General features: G+C 48.1%; 9 protein-coding genes across 9 annotated transcripts; 6 read left to right on the top strand and 3 right to left on the bottom strand.

Moving 5' to 3' along the window:
* Positions 1-762: 762 nt before the first annotated feature.
* Positions 763-1,990, top strand: K444DRAFT_520458 (uncharacterized protein; the record flags this gene model as incomplete). Its single annotated transcript, XM_024874047.1, has 2 exons — positions 763-1,378; positions 1,431-1,990. 2 exons carry the CDS (start codon positions 763-765, stop codon positions 1,988-1,990), a joined length of 1,176 nt encoding a protein of 391 aa, XP_024741768.1.
* Positions 1,991-2,116: 126 nt separating this feature from the next.
* On the bottom strand, positions 2,117-3,056 carry K444DRAFT_519840 (uncharacterized protein; the record flags this gene model as incomplete). Its single annotated transcript, XM_024873995.1, has 2 exons — positions 2,117-2,853; positions 2,900-3,056. The coding sequence occupies 2 exons, from the start codon at positions 3,054-3,056 to the stop codon at positions 2,117-2,119; spliced, it is 894 nt and encodes a 297-aa protein (XP_024741767.1).
* Positions 3,057-3,613: 557 nt separating this feature from the next.
* K444DRAFT_207740 (uncharacterized protein) lies at positions 3,614-4,228 on the top strand. Its single transcript, XM_024871056.1, has one exon. It carries the CDS (start codon positions 3,754-3,756, stop codon positions 4,069-4,071), a length of 318 nt encoding a protein of 105 aa, XP_024741766.1. The 5' UTR covers positions 3,614-3,753; the 3' UTR covers positions 4,072-4,228.
* On the top strand, positions 4,051-5,249 carry K444DRAFT_608543 (uncharacterized protein). The gene is made up of 3 exons (XM_024879404.1): positions 4,051-4,213; positions 4,282-4,503; positions 4,564-5,249. Exons 1-3 carry the CDS (start codon positions 4,181-4,183, stop codon positions 4,816-4,818), a joined length of 510 nt encoding a protein of 169 aa, XP_024741765.1. The 5' UTR covers positions 4,051-4,180; the 3' UTR covers positions 4,819-5,249.
* Positions 5,250-6,996: 1,747 nt separating this feature from the next.
* On the top strand, positions 6,997-8,398 carry K444DRAFT_650503 (FAD/NAD(P)-binding domain-containing protein; the record flags this gene model as incomplete). The annotated part of the gene is made up of 3 exons (XM_024885638.1): positions 6,997-7,737; positions 7,786-7,978; positions 8,028-8,398. The coding sequence occupies 3 exons, from the start codon at positions 6,997-6,999 to the stop codon at positions 8,396-8,398; spliced, it is 1,305 nt and encodes a 434-aa protein (XP_024741764.1).
* A 62-nt stretch (positions 8,399-8,460) lies between these two features.
* K444DRAFT_519727 (Arginine biosynthesis bifunctional protein ArgJ 1 beta chain) lies at positions 8,461-9,919 on the bottom strand (the record flags this gene model as incomplete). Its single annotated transcript, XM_024873984.1, has 3 exons — positions 8,461-8,500; positions 8,550-9,425; positions 9,480-9,919. 3 exons carry the CDS (start codon positions 9,917-9,919, stop codon positions 8,461-8,463), a joined length of 1,356 nt encoding a protein of 451 aa, XP_024741763.1.
* Positions 9,920-10,203: 284 nt separating this feature from the next.
* On the top strand, positions 10,204-15,768 carry K444DRAFT_207643 (Serine/threonine-protein kinase). Its single transcript, XM_024871055.1, has 6 exons — positions 10,204-10,558; positions 10,607-12,374; positions 12,564-12,874; positions 13,011-14,430; positions 14,481-14,899; positions 14,958-15,768. Exons 1-6 carry the CDS (start codon positions 10,340-10,342, stop codon positions 15,675-15,677), a joined length of 4,857 nt encoding a protein of 1,618 aa, XP_024741762.1. The 5' UTR covers positions 10,204-10,339; the 3' UTR covers positions 15,678-15,768.
* Positions 15,769-16,475: 707 nt separating this feature from the next.
* On the bottom strand, positions 16,476-18,447 carry K444DRAFT_582376 (glycosyltransferase family 31 protein). The gene is made up of 2 exons (XM_024877792.1): positions 17,314-18,447; positions 16,476-17,259 (listed from the first exon to the last, which is right to left on the bottom strand). The coding sequence occupies exons 1-2, from the start codon at positions 18,325-18,327 to the stop codon at positions 16,912-16,914; spliced, it is 1,362 nt and encodes a 453-aa protein (XP_024741761.1). The 5' UTR covers positions 18,328-18,447; the 3' UTR covers positions 16,476-16,911.
* A 544-nt stretch (positions 18,448-18,991) lies between these two features.
* K444DRAFT_608537 (uncharacterized protein) lies at positions 18,992-20,309 on the top strand. Its single transcript, XM_024879403.1, has 2 exons — positions 18,992-19,446; positions 19,511-20,309. The coding sequence occupies exons 1-2, from the start codon at positions 19,069-19,071 to the stop codon at positions 20,177-20,179; spliced, it is 1,047 nt and encodes a 348-aa protein (XP_024741760.1). The 5' UTR covers positions 18,992-19,068; the 3' UTR covers positions 20,180-20,309.
* Positions 20,310-20,522: the final 213 nt, after the last annotated feature.

Below are 20,522 nucleotides of genomic sequence, written 5' to 3'. Positions count from 1 at the left end.
TCTCTTGCCACTACACACTAGTATTGGGAGCACGATCGATGGAAGATACACATACGGATATAAACTTTCCAGTCCCAAAAATTCTTAGATTATCATTGGGGGTTTGCTTCTTGAGCAGACAGGACGAAGCTTTGGAGAGTACAACAGAATCGGGACCGTCGACCCACATTTTAGATCGAATGAGCAAGTACAAAACTAGAACAAACCGACGAAGACATTGCCACCAGATGTAAAGAGGATAGATTATGTGAGGAGATGCATTGGCAAAGACACTGGCCACGAAAGATGTACTATCAAAATCATCTAGATATCCAATGAGCACCGGTCTGGCACAGCACTGCTGATTCAACTGGTTGAAGCGCTTGAAGCTATAAACAGAGGATCTTGCAGCGAACAGAGAAGCCGGCAACCATTTTCAATGCCCCGGTGAAAGTTGGACATTGATCTGCACGAAGGGGGTGGGCGAACAACATTACAGGATTTCGCAAGGTGTTGAAGAGGGAGACTTTTAATGCACTCTAACTCGAGACAACATTCGCAGGAGAGTATCTGAGATGATCCAATCTGATTTGAGACATTGAGAAGTCAGTACTGCTTTTCTTGTTCTCCACGAGAGAAGGAAGTCAAGAGCAAGTCGTCAAAGTACCTGTGGCTGAAAAGCACGCTAAATTTTAGCGCTGAAGTGGCTCGTGAAAGCCTCAGCCTTACCAAACTTTTGAACCCAAACCTCACGCAACGACTATCCTTGCGACACCCAGCAAAATGGCCGACGTCGAGACAGCTACACCTCCTACGATGGCGCCTCAGGATATGGGAGGCGAGGAAGCCTCCACAGCCCTGACAACGACGAGCAACGAGGTGTCGGCGCCATCAGAGAGAAAAGTGAAGAAGATCATCAGGAAGAAGAAGCGCGCAGCGCGACCTCAAGTCGACCCCTCGACCATGAAATCCGAACCTCCTCCTCAGACTGGTACGATTTTCAACATCTGGTATAACAAGTGGTCTGGCGGCGATCGGGAGGACAAGTACTTATCGAAGACTGCTGCTGCGGGCCGCTGCAACATTGCGAAGGACACGGGGTATACGAAGGCCGACAAAGTGCCTGGAAGCTATTTCTGCCTCTTCTTTGCGAGGGGGATATGTCCAAAGGGACAGGAGTGCGAGTATCTGCACAGATTACCAGGCATTCATGATATGTTCAACCCGAATGTGGACGTTTTTGGCAGAGACAAGCACTCCGATTATAGAGACGATATGGGTGGTGTGGGAAGCTTTATGAGACAGAATCGCACGATATACGTGGGAAGGATACACGTTAGTGATGACATCGAGGAAGTGGTTGCTAGACATTTCGCAGAATGGGGTCAGGTTGAACGAAGTACGCCCTTTCCTGTTCATTTGTTTATGGAATAATTGCTAATATGAATCAGTACGTGTGCTCAACACTCGGGGTGTTGCGTTTATCACATATTCTAATGAAGCCAACGCACAATTTGCCAAGGAAGCAATGGCACATCAATCCCTGGATCATAGCGAGATTCTGAACGTTCGATGGGCTACCGCCGACCCCAACCCAATGGCTCAGAAGCGAGAAGTACGAAGAATTGAAGAACAAGCAGCTGAGGCTGTACGGAGGGCACTACCAGCAGAGTTCGTGGCTGAGATTGAAGGACGTGATCTAGAAGCACGGAAACGAAAGAGGATTGAAGGTGGATTCGGCTTAGCAGAATACGAAGCCCCTGATGATATCTACTTTGCGAGAGGAGTTAACGCGGTCAATCCAGTTGGTAGACAGGGCTTGACGCTGGAGGAAGAGCAAAGGTTGATGATTGAGGCTGATCAGGTGGAGAAGGAAGAGGCAGAGGAGACTGGCATATTCTCAAGCAGTACTCTTGCGGCATTGAAAGGAGCCCAAGCTTCAGTTGCACCAAGGTCGAAGACGAAAGCACCTTCGGGACCTTTGGTTGCGTACGATAGCGACAGTGATTGATTGTAAGCATATAGAGTCAAAATGGAATCTCAAGTTGGGGCGTAAATCAGAAAATCCAAGGCTTTACACATTTTGCAGATTCATGTGTCATTTGATCGCCTTTAAAGGGGAAGCGAGGCATCCACTTCAGCTATTAAATATCCTAGAATACAACATCTCGTGCCTCCCAATCCATAAATCCATCACCGGCACACTCTGACCCGCATCCTCAATTTTAGTCTCCCACTCCTGCTGGATAACTTTCTGGATTCCTTCCTGGACCTCAACACTCGCAAGCATTTTCTGCGCATGATACGGCCCGAACATACTCGCTCTTACAGCAGCCGACAACAAAGCCTTCACATGGCTGAGCATGAACACATATGCAGTTTGCCGAAGACTCATCCCCAAGATCACCGCAATGGCTCCAAACAGCGGTCCTAGATGAGCAGAGGCAGTCGGCAAATGGGTAGTGATATTCGAGGACGTGGCACGCAAGAGGACGGTGAACTCCTTCAGAGCTTCAACAGCAGCTGTAGACGCTCCAGCAGGTAGAGCGGACTTGAATGATCGATCCCATATCGAGAGCAGAGCTCTGCCTTGCGCCACGGATGCCCGCCGGCCTACCGTGCACATAATTGCCGCATCGAGGGCATCGTCTAGCTCTAGGAGATCAATCGGGTGCCGGTGGGCAGCGAGAACGAATGGTAGGGTTGTCGAGGCATAGGAGGAAAGGGAGAAGTTCAAGAATGTGGGGAAGGAGGACTTGGGACGGGTGTGCGCGAGGTACGATTCGAGACCGCTGCTGAATGCGAAGGAGCCGAGTGGGAGGGCGGAGTCTGAGAGCAGGAGGAGGAAGTGATGAGTTGGTGAAGTCAGAGGCACTGTCAAGGTCAGCAAGGATCTGAATAAATGTGAAGCCCTATATACCATCACTGCTTGGTATCTTTGCTGGTGGGATCGAGGGTCCTTGGTTGACTTGGGCTTTGTTCAACCTGGCTTTGGCCTTCTCGAGACGCCCCTCGAGCTCGACGATCTCATCTTCGATTGCTTGCGACTGCGAGGAGTCGACCGTGTCGCTGCTCATCGAGGAAGCATGTTCCAGAGAGTTGTACAATCTGCTATCGTCCGTTGTGCCTCGGATTAAGGTTCACCAGGTTACACAGAGCAAATATCCGAAACTCGGCTCGACTGGGTGCGGCTCCAATGATTCGCTGGGCTTTTACCCCTTTAGAAAATGGTTGGATCAAAATCGCCACGTTTCCTCGCGTTTTCAGCGCCCTGGTATGCCGCACAGATTTCCCCAAGAAGCTATTTTAATACGAGGCGATCCCTGATTCGACCTCACGGGCGGAAATTTGGGTATTTACAGCAAATAGAGGCTGTGCGCATGGCCCAGACCTCACCAGCCTCCGGTCAGCCCTAGCCCCCAAAGGCTGCGGGCACGGAGGATCGGCCCAAGCGTCTCCTGAAGGCCGAATTGTTCCAAGATCTATCACCAACATTGCAACATGTCCATCTCATGTCAAGACCTTCTACCAGTCATCCAAGCAAGTTGCTTGTGGTCAAGCCCCCAGGAGCTTGTGGTACTATGTCTGCAAATCATATGCTTGTTGGTTTTTGGTTTATCTTTCCTCGGCCCTGCCAAGGCACCTACCTACCTGTTCCTGTTGAGTCAGTTTGCTCCCAGAATGATTGGCAGCTGTGAGGCAGCAGTGTGCGGTTACCTATATGTATTCCCGCAAAGTCATGCAGGGCGCCAATAGAAACCACTTCCTGCAGCAATGGCTCCAGAGATAGTATGCTCTGGCCGCAGGGCTCGTGAGCTTTCACGAAGTCATGAAACAGTAAACCCGCTGTGCCGCAATCCTACTCGGTGTCGGCCTGGGCTGTGTTTGCTAATTGCACCTCTTTTGCTGGGGTGTTTACGCTCTTCTGAGTGGCTCGCTGTCGGTCAAATGTTGGTTGCTTTAGTACATGAAGAGGCACAGTTGGTGATTTGGGGTATCACGGTCAGGTCACAGCCTGGAAATTGGATTGTGTACTATTCCTGGCCAATATTGAGTCACGGACCTTCTCTTCGCTGTTGTGTTTATATATGAGTAGGCTCCCATTTGTTCACACTCGCAAACATAATACAACTGACAACGGAAAGACCAAATCCTCTTCACAATATCACATATACACAGAAAGATCTTATAGCTCTTCACTATGATTATCACATTGATTGCTCGTGTTGCTCAAGTAAGAAAACCCTTAAATTTCACACGAAAGAATCCATCACGCCAAATACTGACTGTAAGCTTTCATAGCTCCTAATCGGGGCAGTCGTACTGGCTCTTTCGGTTGTCCTCATCAATGGATATGGCCCTGGCCATGCACCCTCATTGCTCGACTACGGTGCATTCTGCGGTGGTGCAGGATTGCTCATCGCCGCCGCTGGTCTTGGTGCCATCTTCTTGGAACCGCTGCAAGGGATAATTATTCTGGCTCTGGATGGGATAGCCTCCTTCTTCCTCCTTGCAGGCGCTGGCGTAAGTATTCCGCTGCTCCCATGGCAACCACGACCAAATATCTAACGAGAGCGATGCCAGGCATTCGTAGCTGAAGTCAAGACTGGCAACTGCGCCGACCCGTATTACATTCTAGCGATTTGGAAGGTCATTCGAGTTAGTGACATGAAGGACTACAACGGCGACCGAAAAAAGGCTGAGGATGATATCATCGGTCGGTGTCGAATGGCCCAAGCAGATACTGCCTTCATTTGGATCCTGTTCATCCTGTTCATTGTCACTATCGGTCTTACCTTCATGAGCAGGTCGAGTAAGAGAGGAGGAGCTCTCGTCTAATGACATCCTGCTTAGGCGCGACGGTGGAGGATTGCAGAGAGTTATGACACCAAGCCATATTCTCGGTTGATACCAATGCGTTTCTTTATGATTTTAGGATGAGAGTTGGATTGAAGACCTGCGTAAGAATATGACAAAAGTTTTATTCTTTACCTATACGCGAATCGACACGCTTTTCACTGCGAGACTTATGTGCAGTAGGGACCGAAAGTTGTGGGGACTTTCCTGCAGTCCGTTTTGCTCCCCTTTTTCTGTTCCATCTGCCGAGGCTCGTTAGTCCAAATCACCATCCTCACCAGGCCCAACCACTCGACCAAACGTAATCACAATAAGTTCAGGTGAATTCTCTTATATCGTCGTATGTTTTCAAAGTTCTCCCTATTATTGGTACAATAAGCGAATCAATATAAACCTTTGTTTTCTCTTGATGCTGGTACAATACCTATTGTTGTCACAGCGACCAATATTCTAGTCATATATGGACGGACGCTCACAAATACTCTGGCACCTACTCATTCTCAAAGTTGAGTAGTGAAGTAACTAAATAATGTTCTAGTATGGGTGTCAGAAAACGAACATGTAACTGAAAGTATTGGCCCGAAGGAGTAAGTATAATCAGATACTCAATATCAATCCCCTGACCACCCTCGGTTCTTCATCAAACCTCCGCTTCGTCTTCCCAGATTGGTGCCTTGCCAGGTCAAATGTACGTTATTGCCATAATAGTCTCCCCAATTTGCTTCCTACACTCAAAATCTAAATAGCAGCTGGCTGCTGCATAGTTTGCAACTCAGGGGTATTTTGCCCAGGTGGCGATGTACAGGGCTGCTGCGTCGGGTTCTTGAGTCCAGTGCTTGGGTCCGTCACAACTAGTGGGGACTTTAGTCGGTATTCGGTACCTTCTTCAGCACCATCTAATACACACATTAGTTGCCATTGCATCGATTCAAAGACTGCGCTGGGTACCAGGAACAGGTATAAAAGTTCGTCCAACTCGAGAAATTGTCGGTAATTTTCCCATAAGTCTCAATACAGGGTGTATTTTGCGGGCAATAGAAGTTATAGAACATCCTAAAGCGTTTGTGAAGGTTGAATTATCGATGAGGCTTGAAACTTTGGAATTGGAGAAAGAAAGGTCGAGTCCACGATCGCGTTATGTCGGTCCGAGGCCGTGTTAGTAGGAAATATACCGAGACAAGGCGAAACAAGGGTGGCCATTAACTAAAAGCTTTTTTTAACATCAAACCAAAAATTGATCGAAATTGGAAAGGTGGTGAGCGGAACGCAAAATTTTGGTGTTTTATTTTCAGGTGTTTCAGGGTCGCATGGAAGAAAGCTTAACCCCCCTGAATGGATTCATTGGAGGGGCAGTGGAGACAACACAGCCGTGTCCCTCGGCCCGTATGCAGGAGATTCCTGCCGAGACACAGACTTCCTCTGTGAGACTGTGACTGGTATTGGGATAGCGCTCACCGCCCAGTAAAGGCATTGCGGCGTGCGAGAGTTCAGCACTGTTTCCTGTGAGTTGTTCAAACCGTCAGATGCCCTCAGTAAAAGTAGAGTGGTGACCACTAAAATATTAAAGGGTAAACACCCATCTTCTTTCAAGGTCACGATGTTCTGACTCGTTACAAGTTGCCAGCACGCCTGATAGATAGTACGTCAGCCTCTTTGAAGTTGCTTGATACAAAATTGTGACAAAACATGATGTCGAGGAAGGACGAAGGACGCCGGAGTTACAACATTACAATGGCGAGAAGTGGACCAGAATTCAGGTCCCCTTCCTGAAGTGGACTTCCCGCCATTACGAGCCTAATCGCATAAGTCTGTGTTTTTAGCGATATTTTCAGGCCTCACAAAATCAAAATCACTAACTTTACTTAATAATTTCGAGATAAATATAGATTCAAACCTTACAAAACTTGAGGTCATCGGATAAAACAAACTAGATTAGGTATAGAATGTCTGTAAAACTAATTCTAAATATAAAATAAATACGTCAAAAATAGGGTTGGTTTCTTAGCGAATTGCCCTAAAATAGAGACTTATGCGATCAGGCTTGTTAGTTGCTGTGCCCCACAACGTAATTTACAGTTTACCCCACATTGTCCGAAAGCAGCGTCAAAACTCAAATTACCATCCTAACTCCTTTCCATTGCATACGATCCAATAGAGAAAATGCCTTTTATAAATACCCTATTATCAATAGCCATCATTGGCGGTGGAATCGGCGGCTTGGTCCTAGCCTTACAGCTCGAAGCAGACGGCTTCAAAAACATCTCCATCTTCGAAGCGTCACGGGAGCTGAAAGCCATTGGCTCGGGAATCAATCTTCAGCCCTCAGCTGTGCTTATTCTACGGAATCTTGGATTGTTGGAAGCGCTTGAGGCAACGGGAATCAAGACCGCGGAACTTCGATATTACAATCGATACGGCCATTATGTCGTTTCTGAGCCTCGCGGAGAAGGAGCTGGCTATTTGGTGCCGCAGTTCTCGATTCATAGGGGCATGCTGCATGAGTTGTTGCTGAAGGCGCTGAAAGAGCGCTTGGGTGAGGGATGTGTACACACTGATCATGTCTTCACTTCGTATGCGCAAAATGAAACCAGTATCACGGCCAATTTCACAAGGAGGTCGGATCCTAACGTGCCAGTTGAGGTCCCGAAGAAAACAACGGATGTTTTGATCGCTGCGGATGGGATCAATTCGACGGCCCGCCGACTGCTGTACCCCAACGAAGGACCACCGAATTTCTCTGGTCGCCTACTTTGGCGTGGCGTGTCAAAACGCCCCCCTTTCTTAACGGGTCGATCAATGGTGTGGGCTGGTCATGCTGACCAGAAATTCATCGCCTATCCAGTGGGGAGAGAAGCGGAACTGGAGGGGACATCGTTGGTAAACTGGATCGCAGAATTGAGAGTGCGAGACAAGGATGACCCAGATCTGACACCACCACAAGCTGATTAGGGTAAAGTGGTGCCAAAGGAACGTTTTGCAAGTCAATTCCAAAGCTGGACGTTCGGATTCTTGAGTATCCCAGAGCTGATTGAGGAGACGAAAGAGGTATCTGAGTTCCCGATGTGTGATCGGACGCCAGTAGACCGGTGGAGCTTTGGAAGACTTACTTTGCTGGGTGATGCTGCTCACCCTCTGTACCCAAGTAGGTTGCGATTGTAATGAGCAGGATGAACCCAACTAACATACTTCAGTTGGCTCAAATGGAGCGAGTCAAGCAATCCTTGATGCCGTAGCTCTGTCTTCGGCTCTCCAGAACCAGACAGATATACCAGCCGCTTTGACGGCTTATGAAAAAGTCCGTTTGCCTCCCACTGCAAAGATTTGTTTTGCCAATAGGGCCAATGGACCTGACCATGTGCTACAACTTGCACATGAGAGAGCTCCAGATGGGTTTGAGAACATTGATGATGTGATTGGTAGCATGGAGTTGGAGGAAGTGGGAAGAGCATACAAACTGCTAGCGGGTTTTGATATGGAAAGTGTGAATAAAAAGGCAAAAGAGACGGAAGGTTTGTGGAGTTCGAAAGGAAAAGCAAAGAGTGCCAAGGATCAGAAGCCCTAGCAACAGACGAAAAGTATCGATTATCTATTTTGAACGCCAAGTTTTGGGTATTCGTGTTGTTTTTATGTTCGATAGTCCCCATTAATCGTGATATATTCGTGACTAGTAGGTTGTCAGTCTTAAATTTTCAAAAAGTAAGCTTGAATCTCACCTGTAGTCACAAGTCCAGTAAACAGCCTCCTGCTCCCCACCGCCTAATCTAACCAGGATCTCCAAGTCTTCATGCTCTAAGATCTCAGCTGCTCTCACCTCATCCACCGTCTCGGGCTCACCATTCACCAATAGCTTCAGCTCAGGAGAACCATCACTTGGGATGAAAGAGACGCTTGTCTTTTCTGGTATAATGTCAGGGACCTCATTGATGGCCTGGCCCGGCTCGGAAATCTGCGAGTAACCAGTAGCACACAGGATACGACCCCAATTGGCGTCCTTCCCGTACAATGCCGTCTTGACCAAGGGAGACCTTGCAATTGTGCTAGCGATCTTGCGTGCTCCAACCTCGGAAGGCGCCTCAGTCACACGAATTGTCACGAATTTTGTTGCTCCTTCACCATCCCTAACAACAAGTTTGGCAAGATCGGTGGAAAACTCTGTCAAGGTCTTTTGGAAGACAGCATAGTCTTCAGATGACTCGGAAGTAATTTCTTTTCCTCCAGCAGCACCATTGGCCAAGACCGCAACAGTATCGTTTGTCGAGGTGTCTCCGTCAATGGAGATGCTGTTGAAGGATTTGTTGACAGCATTTGTCAAAAGTGTTGGGAGAAGTGCTGGTGCAATTGCAGCATCGGTAGCAATCATTCCTAATAGTGTGGCCATATTGGGATGGATCATTCCAGCACCCTTGGTCATCCCTGCAATCTTATATTCGATGGATGGAGAGGAAGGCAGGGAAAATGTTCGGGAGATAAGTTTTGGGAAAGTATCAGTCGTGCAGATTGCTCGCGCTGCAGTAAGCCAATGGTCGTGTGAGCTTCCTAGAGCATCAAATGCAGCAGGGATTCCTTGTAAAATCTTTCGAATTGGTAACCTTGGGACACAAGTCAGTGGCTGCCAATGATACACAGAGAGCGGAGAAAATCACCTCTGGCCAATTACCCCAGTACTCATAACAATTGAGCTTCCTCTCTTTCCATCATTGGTTTGATCGAAGCACTTATCGGCCTCTTCCCCCATCTTCTCTGCATCTTCCATACCTCCCTTCCCGGTCACCGCATTTGCACATCCCGAGTTGACAATTACGGAACGGATGCCGCTATTATTCCTCCTCTTCAGCATTTCTCTGCTAACGGTCACAGGTGCGGCCTGAAACTTGTTCTTTGTAAATACTGCAGCTGCAGCACATGGTGTCTCCGAGGCAAGGAAAGCCAGGTCTGGTGTGTTTTTGTTTGTAGGCTTGACTCCAACGTGGGTTCCCGAGACAAGGAAGCCTTTAGGATATGTGCCACTGGTTGGTACATACTTCTGCTTGGCCGCTGGTATTGCATTCTGAGGTGGAGGGGAGTAATGGCGGACCCCGCCCATCGAGGCTGATGGTCTCTTGAGGCGTGCGAATGCCGTTGTGGGCGATGATCGGAGAGCCATTGGCGGTGGCAGTGAGGTTAAATAGCCTCGGAGTATCCCAGAATGATGCTATTCACACCAGAAGTCTGGTGGGAGAGATGACGGGTCTATCTCTTGGGGAGGAAAATTCTTGTCAAAATTTTAGGAGTCACAAGTTGTCCGAACTCATCTTTCTCAAAGCGGTTTAGTGCAGCCTCGCGGGGAAAGAGTCAACAATGAACGGCTGAGAATCACCAACACGAACACTTCACTTGAATAACAAGGTCCCTATAATTTATCGGAAATGTACACCCCCAGCGCGTGAAAGATACGTAGCTTCGGCTGCGTGTTCTACTTGACATCTTCTGAGTCGCCATCCCGTTCAGGCCCAAAGACATAATCATGCCGCCAACCAACCCATGGGGAAAGAAACCACCACAACGCAATACTACCTCCTCGGGGTTCCCCGAATTGAAACCAAGTAAATCGAATGATGCGGTGCCGAAATCGCTGGCATCGAAGTCCCAATATGAAGAGATACAAGAGGACGAGCTCATTGCCCTTGCCTCAATATACGGTGAAGACTTTCGCAAGATAGAGTCGAGCCTGGGGGCATGGAAGGTCCGCGAATTCTGTATCCGTTCTTGAAAATTTCTAATGGCAATGTAGAAACCAGAGCCATGCTTCGAAATACGGATCAAGTCCTCCGATGAAGAGATAGCCGCGACCCTTCGTGTGACTCTGACCGCTACATACCCAAAGACAGAACCACTATTAAGCATTAAGGACGATGGTAGCTTACGAGAAGGGACCCGGTATAAGATCCAAAAGATAGTGGAGACAAAACCCAAGGAGCTGGTTGTAGAAGAGCAGGCAATGATCATGGAAATCGTCAATGCCTGCTTGGACGTCTTGGAAGATGCTGCGCAAGCCAAAGCTGCAGGAAAAGAATTACCCAGTCTGGTAGAAGAGCGTGCTGCTCATGAAGCAGCTGCGGCCAAAGTTGCCGAGAAACTGAGAGAGGAGGAAGAAAAGAAGAAACAACAGGAGAGTTTGGAGGAAGAACGCATGCAAAATTCATTGGTAGAAGATGAGCTCAAACGACGGAGAGAGCGAGCCAAGGAGTCGAAAAGGAAGAGCCGTGCCCTTCCAGAAGTCATCACTCTGGTATCAATGGATACGAGTCTCAGTGGCCAAGGACCGCACGAGTCCCTCGCCTTCGAACAACCGATCAGCTTGTTAGATATTAACAACAACCCCTCCCTCTTTGAGGTCGTATCGAACAAAGTTTGCATTCGTCGAGGTCCATCTTCAAAATGCTTCACTGTCCGGCCTGTTATTCCGCAAGGCGCTGGAGAGGTCCCGATTCTTGTCTTGAAGCAAACTGATTTGAGCACCGCCATCAAAGAGACCACAATCAAAACACAGATTCAACTAATCGAGAACGAGTTGAAATCGTTGAAGGCCATTCGGCACCAGAACATCCTTAAAGTCATTGACTTCAAAGTCCACAAGACAATTGATGAGAGCGGAGAATCAGAGACTGGCTGGACTGTGAGCATCCTCAGCGAATATGCCGAAAAGGGGTCGCTGCAAGAATTTCTTGAAATAGTAGGGAGCTTGGGTGTCGAGAAAGTTCGTTCATGGACGATTGAGCTCCTTGAAGGTCTGCAATTTCTCCACGAGAAGGGAATCGTCCACGAGGATATACATGCCGGCAATGTACTTCTAGTCCGGGAATCGATGGGAGAGGTCCGCCCAAAACTTGCCGATGCAGGCTATCAGAGAAAATTGCAGAACCTCAGTGGGAAGAAACAGCCAACTGATACTATTTCGGTCGCGAAGTCTGCCTACTGGCTTCCACCTGAAATCGCATCAAACACAAGTCAGCCTAATTACACACAAAAGACTGATGTTTGGGATTTTGGGATTCTGTTTCTGCAGATGATTTTTGGTCTGACAGTCATTCAGAAGTATTCTTCCCCAATCTCCTTGACGGACTCTCTTGCGCTTTCTGATTCACTGAACGAAATTGTACTCAAGATGTTCAAAGCAGATCCCAAGAAGCGGCCTCGAGCTGTAGAATTGGGTCCATCTGAATTTCTGGCTACAGATGCACCCGTTCTTGAAGACGATTCTTCTGAAGCTCCTTCGAGATTTGGCTCAGTTTCATCTCTGCTTCCTACCACCCCTCGGCGGCAAAGGCATGATTCTATGAATACCGGAGGCCCTTTCAATAGGTCAAGGTACAGAGAAGACTTCGTAGAAGAAGGCCGTCTCGGAAAGGGGGGCTTTGGCGAAGTGGTTAAAGCACGGAAACGGCTTGATGGACAAATTTATGCAATCAAGAAGATCACACAAAAGTCTTCGGCTTCACTGACTGAAGTTTTGAAAGAAGTTCGCCTCCTCTCTCAATTGAGTCATCCTTCGGTTGTTCGTAAGTTTATGTCATTTTCATTAGTTTCAATAGTCGAGCCGGAATTCATGTGTTTCTCGGCTCCTGAAGACGATCGTCCCATCTGAAGTTCTCTCTCGATACCTCGTCTGTTCTTCAATGCTGCGATGTTACTTTTATCTTGAGTTAGAAAATCGGGTGTTTAACCTTGCTAACATGCTGTCATATTAGGTTATTACAATACTTGGACTGAAGAAGTCAATGATGTTTCTGAGACTGACGAGGATACCACTACCACAGAAGCGGGAACGAATGAGGACTCTGTCAGCGAAATGTCTCCAGGAACCGGACCCAATATCGAGTTTGGTATTAGTACAGGAGGGCTTGACTTCATGTCTTCTAGTGGCTACCCTCGGATTCAATTTGGTTATGACGACGCTACGGACAATGAGGAAGAGTCTGAGGAAGATGAAGACGAAGTTTCGACTAACCCAGACGAACCAAGTCCCAATGGAGGTGGTAATCAACGGCATAATCTTCTTGTAAGCAGATTTACAAACTCGCCCTCTCCTTTTGATAGGAAGTCAGAGACATGCCCGTCCGATCACCTAGAAGCCATAGATCTTTTAATTTCCCAAGAGGCTCAATTGGCCCAAACCTTAATACTAACACTATCAGGTCCTCAAACGAACTAGGTCCAGTTCACGCTTTCAGCGACCTTTCAAAACAATCCTGTACATCTCTATGGAATATTGTGAGAAGCAAACGTTACGAGATGTCATCAAACGAGGGCTGTACAAAGACAACGACGAGATATGGCGCTTGTTCCGACAAATTCTCGAAGGCCTTGCTCACATTCATGGCCTAAATGTCGTTCATCGCGATCTGAAACCCGAAAATATCTTCATTGACGCCGCTTCGAACGTGAAGATCGGCGATTTCGGCCTGGCGACCAGTGGTCAGTACACGGTTGCAGATAAGGCAGCCTCCACTGCAGTTCATATGAGTGGAGAAATGACGAGGAGTATTGGAACAGCGTTTTACGTTGCGCCTGAGGTTCGATCGTCCGTTGGCGGAACTTACACCAGCAAGGTCGATATGTACTCTCTTGGGATCATCTTCTTTGAGATGTGTTTCAGACCTCTAGTTATGGGTATGGATCGAGCTTCAGTGGGCCAAGGACTGCGACAAAAGCAGCCCATCTTCCCACATGAGTTCAAGATCTCAGAGAAGCCTGTACAAGCGGACATTATCCTGAGCTTGCTCAATCATAGCCCAAAAGATCGACCATCGAGTGCTGAGCTTCTGAAAGGTGGCAAACTTCCCGTACTGATGGAAGATGAGACAATTCGACAAGCACTAGTTGGTCTCACCGACTCAAAATCTCCCTACTACGACAAGATGATGAAGGCTCTGTTCTCATTGCCAATCAAGCCCGCGAAGGATGTTGCGTGGGAAATGGGAACGCTGAACCATAGCGCCAATGATCTCTTGCTTCAAGGTCTTGTCAAGCAGAAGTTGACATCCATCTTCCGACAACATGGTGCTGTGGAGACGCCAAGGACCACATTGTTTCCTCGCTCGAATCATTATGGCCCGAATGCTGTCCAGCTATTAGATGAAAGAGGCGGACTGCTGCAGCTACCGTATGACCTTACACTCCCGCATGCCAGGGCCATTGCAAAGCACGAACCATCGGTCCAGAGATCCTTCGCCTTCGGTCGCGTCTTTCGAGACCGGGATTCTGGAGGCCAACCTCAGACAGTTGGCGAGGTAGATTTTGACATTGTTTCCAATGATACCTTAGACCTGGCGCTGAAAGAAGCTGAAGTCATCAAAGTTCTGGATGAGATTGTTGGCAGCTTCCCGTCTCTAGCAAGTGCTCAAATGTGCTTTCACATAAATCACTCCGATCTGCTCAAGCTCATCTTCGACTTTTGCATGGTCGAGCCCAGCATAAGACATGCTGTCGCAGAGACACTCAGCAAACTCAATGTCCATTCATGGACGTGGCAGAAGATTAAAGCGGAGCTTCGATCGCCTCTCATTGGAGTATCCGCCACCAGTGTCGACGATTTACAACGCTTTGACTTTCGTGGTATGTCTATTTTATGCAAAATGAATCAAAATGTGGTGCTAACTGATCAGATACGCCAAATAAGGCTTTTGCAAAGCTGAAGACTCTTTTTGAGGGTACCGACGTCTTCGAGAAGGCCTCTTCTGCGATTGCTCATCTACGAGATGTGATTGAATATACCAAGCTCTTTGATGTCCACAGCAAGATCTATGTTAATCCTCTGGGCACTTTGAACGAGAAGTTCTGCAAGGGTGGAGTCATCTTTTCATGCCTATTCGACCGAAAAGTCAAAGATGTCTTCGCTGCTGGTGGGCGCTATGATTCCCTGATTCGGGAACATCGACACAAGACTGGAAGCAATTCTGAAGAGAGGCATGCTGTCGGTTTTAACTTGGCATGGGAAAAGATGGCCCGACTTCCCAAAGCAAGTGGAAAAGGTTTCTTAAGGAAGCCGGAGGACGAACTAAATGGGATCTGGAGCACAAAGAGGGTAAGAACGATCACGATTAATTCCTCACTGGGGCCAATTTGACTAATTTTGTCACCAGTGCGATGTTCTCATTGCCAGCCACGACGCAGAAATCCTACGGACAACCGGTGTTGACATAGTCCAAACTCTTTGGAGAAACGAGATCAGCGCCGAATTAGCGAGAGATTCCCACTCTCCAGAAGATCTCCTGTCCAAATACCGAGACGACCAACATTCGTGGGTCGTGATCATCAAGCAGGATTCAGTCCTAAAAGTCAAAAGCATGGATCGGAAAGACGTCGCAGACACTGATATCCCGTCAACTCAAATTCTCGCTTGGCTGAAGAGCGAGATCCGTGACCGAGATCAACGGAATGGTACTCATTACCGCGCCAAACTCCAACGCAACAGCAGCCAAGCCGATCCAGGTGTTACTGATCACGAGCAAGACGTGCGGGTCCTCATCGCTGGCACAAAAAGCAAGAAATCCAATCGCAAGAATATCATTGAACAAGCACAGGCTCGAGCTGCCTCGCTTGTCCATGAATTTTTAGATGGTCCAATTGCCGCTATTGAGACCACCGATCAGGTTATGGAATTGATAAGAGGAACAAGATTAAGTGATCCGGACAGTTGGAGACAGGTTACTCATGCGGTGCCGACTGCGGAGAGGAGGTATCTACAAGAGGTTCATGATTTGATAAACACTCTTGCGAATCAAAATAAGGAGGTTTCACGGAATGCGTTTGTGTATAACTTCCGGACGGGGAAGTGCATTTATTACGATCTTGGGGCGTGAGGCGCTTCCATCATTCTGGCCTTAAACACGTATGCGAAGTGTATGCAGAAAGCTTACAAAGCAGTGCATGATCGTACATCCAGCTGGTAGTTGAACCTCCCTAGTCCAAATATCTCGCTCCATTTCATTGCAAATACCACGTAACCTCTAGTTCAACCAAACCGTCGCTTTAAAGTCAAGCAATGGCAGACTGTCCACTGTACGGATCACTCGACGGCTCGGAACGCGAGGTAAGACTCTTGAACATCCGGGGTTCTATCACACATGGTATAGCAGATGGGATTATGCTTTCCATAAAAGGGGGATCGAAGGCAATGAGATTGCCTCCTAGGCCTGCACGTTGCGTGTACCTCAGTAGAACAGGCGGAGATGGGGAGCCAACGCGTGGGGGTAGGGAGCCAGGTGGGGCTCTCGTCCGAAAAGGCCGTCAAATTAGCGATTAAGGTGAGCAAGCGATGCGTAGACAGTTAGGAAGCCGCTCTTTTCGAAGCAGAAGTGAGGAGAACTCTGAGGGGCGAGCTCGTTTATGAAGGAGAACCCAGGGGTTGGAAATATCCGTCCCCCGGAGCCAGCGTCCCGCAGCACCCTACCCCTCCACCTACCTACATAGTATTACGACATATCAACCCGTCTTTGATTACTAACTTCCTGATCTATGTTGGGTACAGTAGCCATGGCTAACGAATTAACCTGCAATTTGGACTTCTGCCGCACTTTTAAGTGCCCGTTCGTACCTTCTACTAGTTACTACCAGTGGTTCGCAAAGCGATTTGGCCAGCACCAAAATTGGAGTTCCTCGCTAAATTCAGGGGCCGAACTAGCTAGCGCAGCCAGCTTGAAGTACCTCCTATACAAATTTACTATGTAAAATACTTGGCCAAATCGCTTTTACGAGCCCCCGAAGGTATGCTTGTCGGCACATAATTTAGAACCTCAGATCAATCAATATCAACTGAACCGTCAGAACCAACATCCCTTGGACAAACACAATACACCATTCCGTGGAAGCAACAGCGTGAGCCTGACTTGGACTTGACACTTACATCCGATCATTTTGGAATATTTGCTCGCCGTCGTAAATTACTATTAGTATGTCTCTCCCCACCGTAGTAGAAAGGGAGTCACTGAAAACGGGACGAAGAATACTGTATAAGCTGAGCTAGCCGTGGATTCAAATCCCTCCCTGGAGAGAGAAACCCACATTTATTCCTGATATCCTAGCATGGACTTAGTATTATCCCTGACTTAATGGAACAATCCAATCTTGGTCCATGCATGAAGCATCCATGCGCTGGGCATATAAAGCTATTCTCTCCGGGATCCATCCAGAGGACATTGTTTCCCCTGTCTGTGCTAGACTAGGATGACCCAGCGTGAATGTCCTTGATGTTCGGCATATTTGCCCTGATATTGAGAACTGGAGACAGTCTGGCTGTTTCTCGCACAAATCCCGACATTTCCGAAATGTCTCCGCCGGCCACTGATCATTCTCTGAGAGATTGTTCCAATCTATGCGCTCTGGTCGCAGCTGAGGTAGAATATAGTGGTAAAATACATCCTTATGGCGCAACAGAGTTGCATTCTGAACGAATTAGCCGTTGGTCTAGAATTACTTGTGTGAACGATGATGCCTTACCTGTCGATACCAACCGTGCTCAAACTCACTAAATTCGACGGCATCAGGAGGTGAGACGTGATGGTACGATGACACATGATAACACCAAAGCCTCTTATCGGATCCTCCAAAGTGGGAATCGAAATCCATATTCTTAGGTTGGTCACCAAAGAGATTTGGCCATGCCCAAAGCAGACCTACACCAGCATCTGCCACCACCTTCCCAAGAATGCAATCACCAGCCCAATGACCAGCAGTGTACTCATCGTATTGTTTTAGGTTGGATCTCCAATGCTTCACGATTTTTCGAAGTGCGACGTTGGACAAGATAATGCCGCCGCCACCATACGCAAAGATGACCTCGCCAATCTGCATTTGGACGCCTATATAATGGGGTTGCAGATGGTCGAAGTGCGAAAGCCACTCTAGAAGAGCAGGCCATAGTATGTAGCTATCAGCTTCGATGAAAAAGTACCACTTTGCATCGGGTCTGTGGGCAAGGGACTTTTCGGCGATGGGAAGAAATTTCCATTTGTCCAATCGCCAACCCGGAGTATCGCGGCCTGCGTTTGTATTTGCGGCCACTGACCAACGCTCGGCCTCCTCGGAAGTAATGCCAGCTCTGCCCTTTTCCAGAAGCAAACGATAGTAGTCGAAGTCTGGATGGGACGCGACGATGTCGGGATTAACTTCATCCAGAGCATTGAGGATATAATGCCCTTCGATGTACTCCTCCATGTCGGAGAAGATGGCAAAATGGGGAGCACATCTCAATGTCGTGTTGAAATGTATCAGAAGTTTCGCAGGTGCCTCACTGGCGCCCGTCCGCAAGACGACCAGAATATCATCGATTCCGTGGAAAAGTTTGGGTTCGCATTCGCCGTCCAAGCCCTGATCTGGTTGGACATTATAGTAAATACCAATGAACGAGGGATGATAATGATGGTAAATGAACCAGAGCCAAAAACATGCAAAAATTGCAGCCGTAATGCGAATCGTCGAGAAAGCGGTCGACTTGGCTGATTTTCGGAGCATGTTCCAATCTGGACCTATTTATGCGCCTTGCAGCGAACCTCACTAGCAAAGCATATATCGGTGTATATATCCACTCGAAAATGAAATGAAATGTTTGGAAATGGAACGTCAAGGTCACAAATGAAGATAGAGAAAATGGAAGGAGAACATTATGTTGGATAGGCAACTACATCCATCCTATAGTACCTAGCCCAGCGCTTATTAAGGTGGCTTGCGTCACAGATGTTGGGTTTCGACTAAAAGTAGCCACGGCTAGGCGCTTGGCTAGGCCACAACTTAGCACCAACAGACAGGGTTCCTCTTCAAACACGCTTAAGGACAAGCTACATCTGTTTCCCCCGCTTCTGCTAAGATCAGACGTATTGTTCTTTTATCAGGCTCGAGTCACGCTATTATTCATTGCTTTCTTCATTGGAGACCCCATCTGTCCCCTCTGCTCATTCTTGTCGGGTTTTTTCTCTCTCGTCCAAAATCATGGGTTACTTTGACGATTGTCACCCGGACCAACGATTCACCTCGAGCGGTAAGACTTACCACAATGGTTCGCTTTGGGTTGTCTATGACTGGGACCAGCGGCGCACCATCACCGTGTCTACGTCATGGGAGGAAGACGACGAAGATTTCATTTTTGAGGCCCTCGTAGAGCACGTCGACGACCTTCCAGCCGATGCCGTCTTGATACAAGTTTCGCGTGATGGCGAATTGTTGTCTTGTTCTTCTGACATTGACGATGACCGAACCATGATTCCCTTCTACCCTTCGGTCGCAGACTTTCCACGGGGATTACGAAGGGTTCGCCGTTCTGACCTCACCGAGATTGATCGACTAGGAGTTCAGGCGGATCTCACGACCTATGAATCTCTCCCAGGACAGATAACACGTGTTGCCTTCAAGTACTACTTGAACCAGGCCAACATTGCTGTTTTCTGGCACGAGATAAACTGCCTCATACGCATCCCGAAATACCCCAACATCGTCCAGTTCGATTCCCTCGTCGTCGACACCGTCGATAGCGAGGACAAGGTCGTCGGCTTTACCACGAATTTCATCCCGGGAGGTACCGTCTTGGACAACGTGAGCCGAGTCTTCAAGCTTAAGTATCTGAAACAACTCATCGAGGTTCACTGCCTGTTTTGCCTGAGGATGACATTACATATCTGGCTAACCGTTAACTATTGTACAGGTCGTCGACTACATCAACCTCAGATGGGGCATTGTTCACGGTGACATATGCCCTTGGAACCTGCTGATCAACCCCGAGACGGATGACCTCCAAATCTTTGACTTCAACTTGTCCGCAAAGCTCGGCTGGGAAGGTGACGTGCAGAACAATGGTGCCTTTGGCTATGACGTCGATCGCAATGATGTCAAATTTGTCGTCTTCACTCTTTACGAGATTATTACCCGCGATCTTCACTTTCGCGAGGAGTGTCATCCTAATGAGTTGGATTCCTCCGTAGTGCTCGAGATGGATGCGTGGGAACAGCACGCTGAAGTTCGCCTCGACAGCCCTGTGTCGGATTATCGGCGGGTGCTCAAGGAATGGGTCAATACCAGGAAGAAGGTCGACCAGGGGATTACCCACTATACGCAAGCGCCGGACGCCATTGACTGGCCACCATTGCCAGAGTTTCCACTTGTGCCTTTCGTAGGCAGTATGATGCGGAAGCCGGCACAGATGCGCCAAGAAATGATAAGGCGGGGTGTGGAATTCCTTAGGTGGCAGCGGCCGGGAAGTTGTGAGCTTCCACTGCCTCGGCCACAACGTCTTCTTGCTACGGGAGAGATTTTCCATGATGACGTCGGCGGGAAAGACGCGGTGGATGTTGTGGAAGTTGAGGGGACTTCATAGGGAATGGGGAAGATTGATCAGAAGACCTAGTGATCTAGCCTGGACACACATGTAAATGGAGTCTGGAAAAGTATCAATATTAGAGAGGTTTCGCAATTTTTGAATATAAAATGAACATCGTAATTAGCGCACGCCACCGTTCTATTTATAGAGATATTCAATAGATATTCAATGGTGATTTCGCAGTTTTACAGGAATATCGAGCTTAGTAATCAAGTGGTAGAGTTAGGGATGGGATACACATACGCCCGGCGTAAGTTTAGGCTAGACCGTGCACCAAACAAACCTGGATTGTAAGGCATATACGTAAACAGTCCACAAAGTGAATGTAAACAAAGCGCAT

This window comes from Hyaloscypha bicolor, assembly GCF_002865645.1.
Source record: "Hyaloscypha bicolor E unplaced genomic scaffold K444scaffold_17, whole genome shotgun sequence".
NCBI classification, from domain to species: Eukaryota; Fungi; Ascomycota; class Leotiomycetes; order Helotiales; family Hyaloscyphaceae; genus Hyaloscypha; species Hyaloscypha bicolor.
This window is presented reverse-complemented; position numbering and strand designations above follow the sequence as displayed.

What these genes read in the sequence shown, in the direction of transcription:
- K444DRAFT_207740 (XM_024871056.1), top strand. Translation starts at nt 3,754, where the DNA reads ATGGCTCCAGAGATAGTATGCTCTGGCCGCAGGGCTCGTGAGCTTTCA.
- K444DRAFT_608543 (XM_024879404.1), top strand. Translation starts at nt 4,181, where the DNA reads ATGATTATCACATTGATTGCTCGTGTTGCTCAA. An exon ending in TGATTGCTCGTGTTGCTCAA is followed by an intron (nt 4,214 to 4,281) that starts GTAAGAAAACCC and finishes AAGCTTTCATAG; the next exon opens with CTCCTAATCGGGGCAGTCGT. An exon ending in TCCTCCTTGCAGGCGCTGGC is followed by an intron (nt 4,504 to 4,563) that starts GTAAGTATTCCG and finishes GAGCGATGCCAG; the next exon opens with GCATTCGTAGCTGAAGTCAA.
- K444DRAFT_207643 (XM_024871055.1), top strand. Translation starts at nt 10,340, where the DNA reads ATGCCGCCAACCAACCCATGGGGAAAGAAACCACCACAACGCAATACT. An exon ending in GAGTCATCCTTCGGTTGTTC is followed by an intron (nt 12,375 to 12,563) that starts GTAAGTTTATGT and finishes CTGTCATATTAG; the next exon opens with GTTATTACAATACTTGGACT. An exon ending in GGATCTGGAGCACAAAGAGG is followed by an intron (nt 14,900 to 14,957) that starts GTAAGAACGATC and finishes TTTTGTCACCAG; the next exon opens with TGCGATGTTCTCATTGCCAG.
- K444DRAFT_582376 (XM_024877792.1), bottom strand. Translation starts at nt 18,327, where the DNA reads ATGCTCCGAAAATCAGCCAAGTCGACCGCTTTCTCGACGATTCGCATT. An exon ending in AGCACGGTTGGTATCGACAG is followed by an intron (nt 17,260 to 17,313) that starts GTAAGGCATCAT and finishes TAATTCGTTCAG; the next exon opens with AATGCAACTCTGTTGCGCCA.
- K444DRAFT_608537 (XM_024879403.1), top strand. Translation starts at nt 19,069, where the DNA reads ATGATTCCCTTCTACCCTTCGGTCGCAGACTTTCCACGGGGATTACGA. An exon ending in ATCTGAAACAACTCATCGAG is followed by an intron (nt 19,447 to 19,510) that starts GTTCACTGCCTG and finishes ACTATTGTACAG; the next exon opens with GTCGTCGACTACATCAACCT.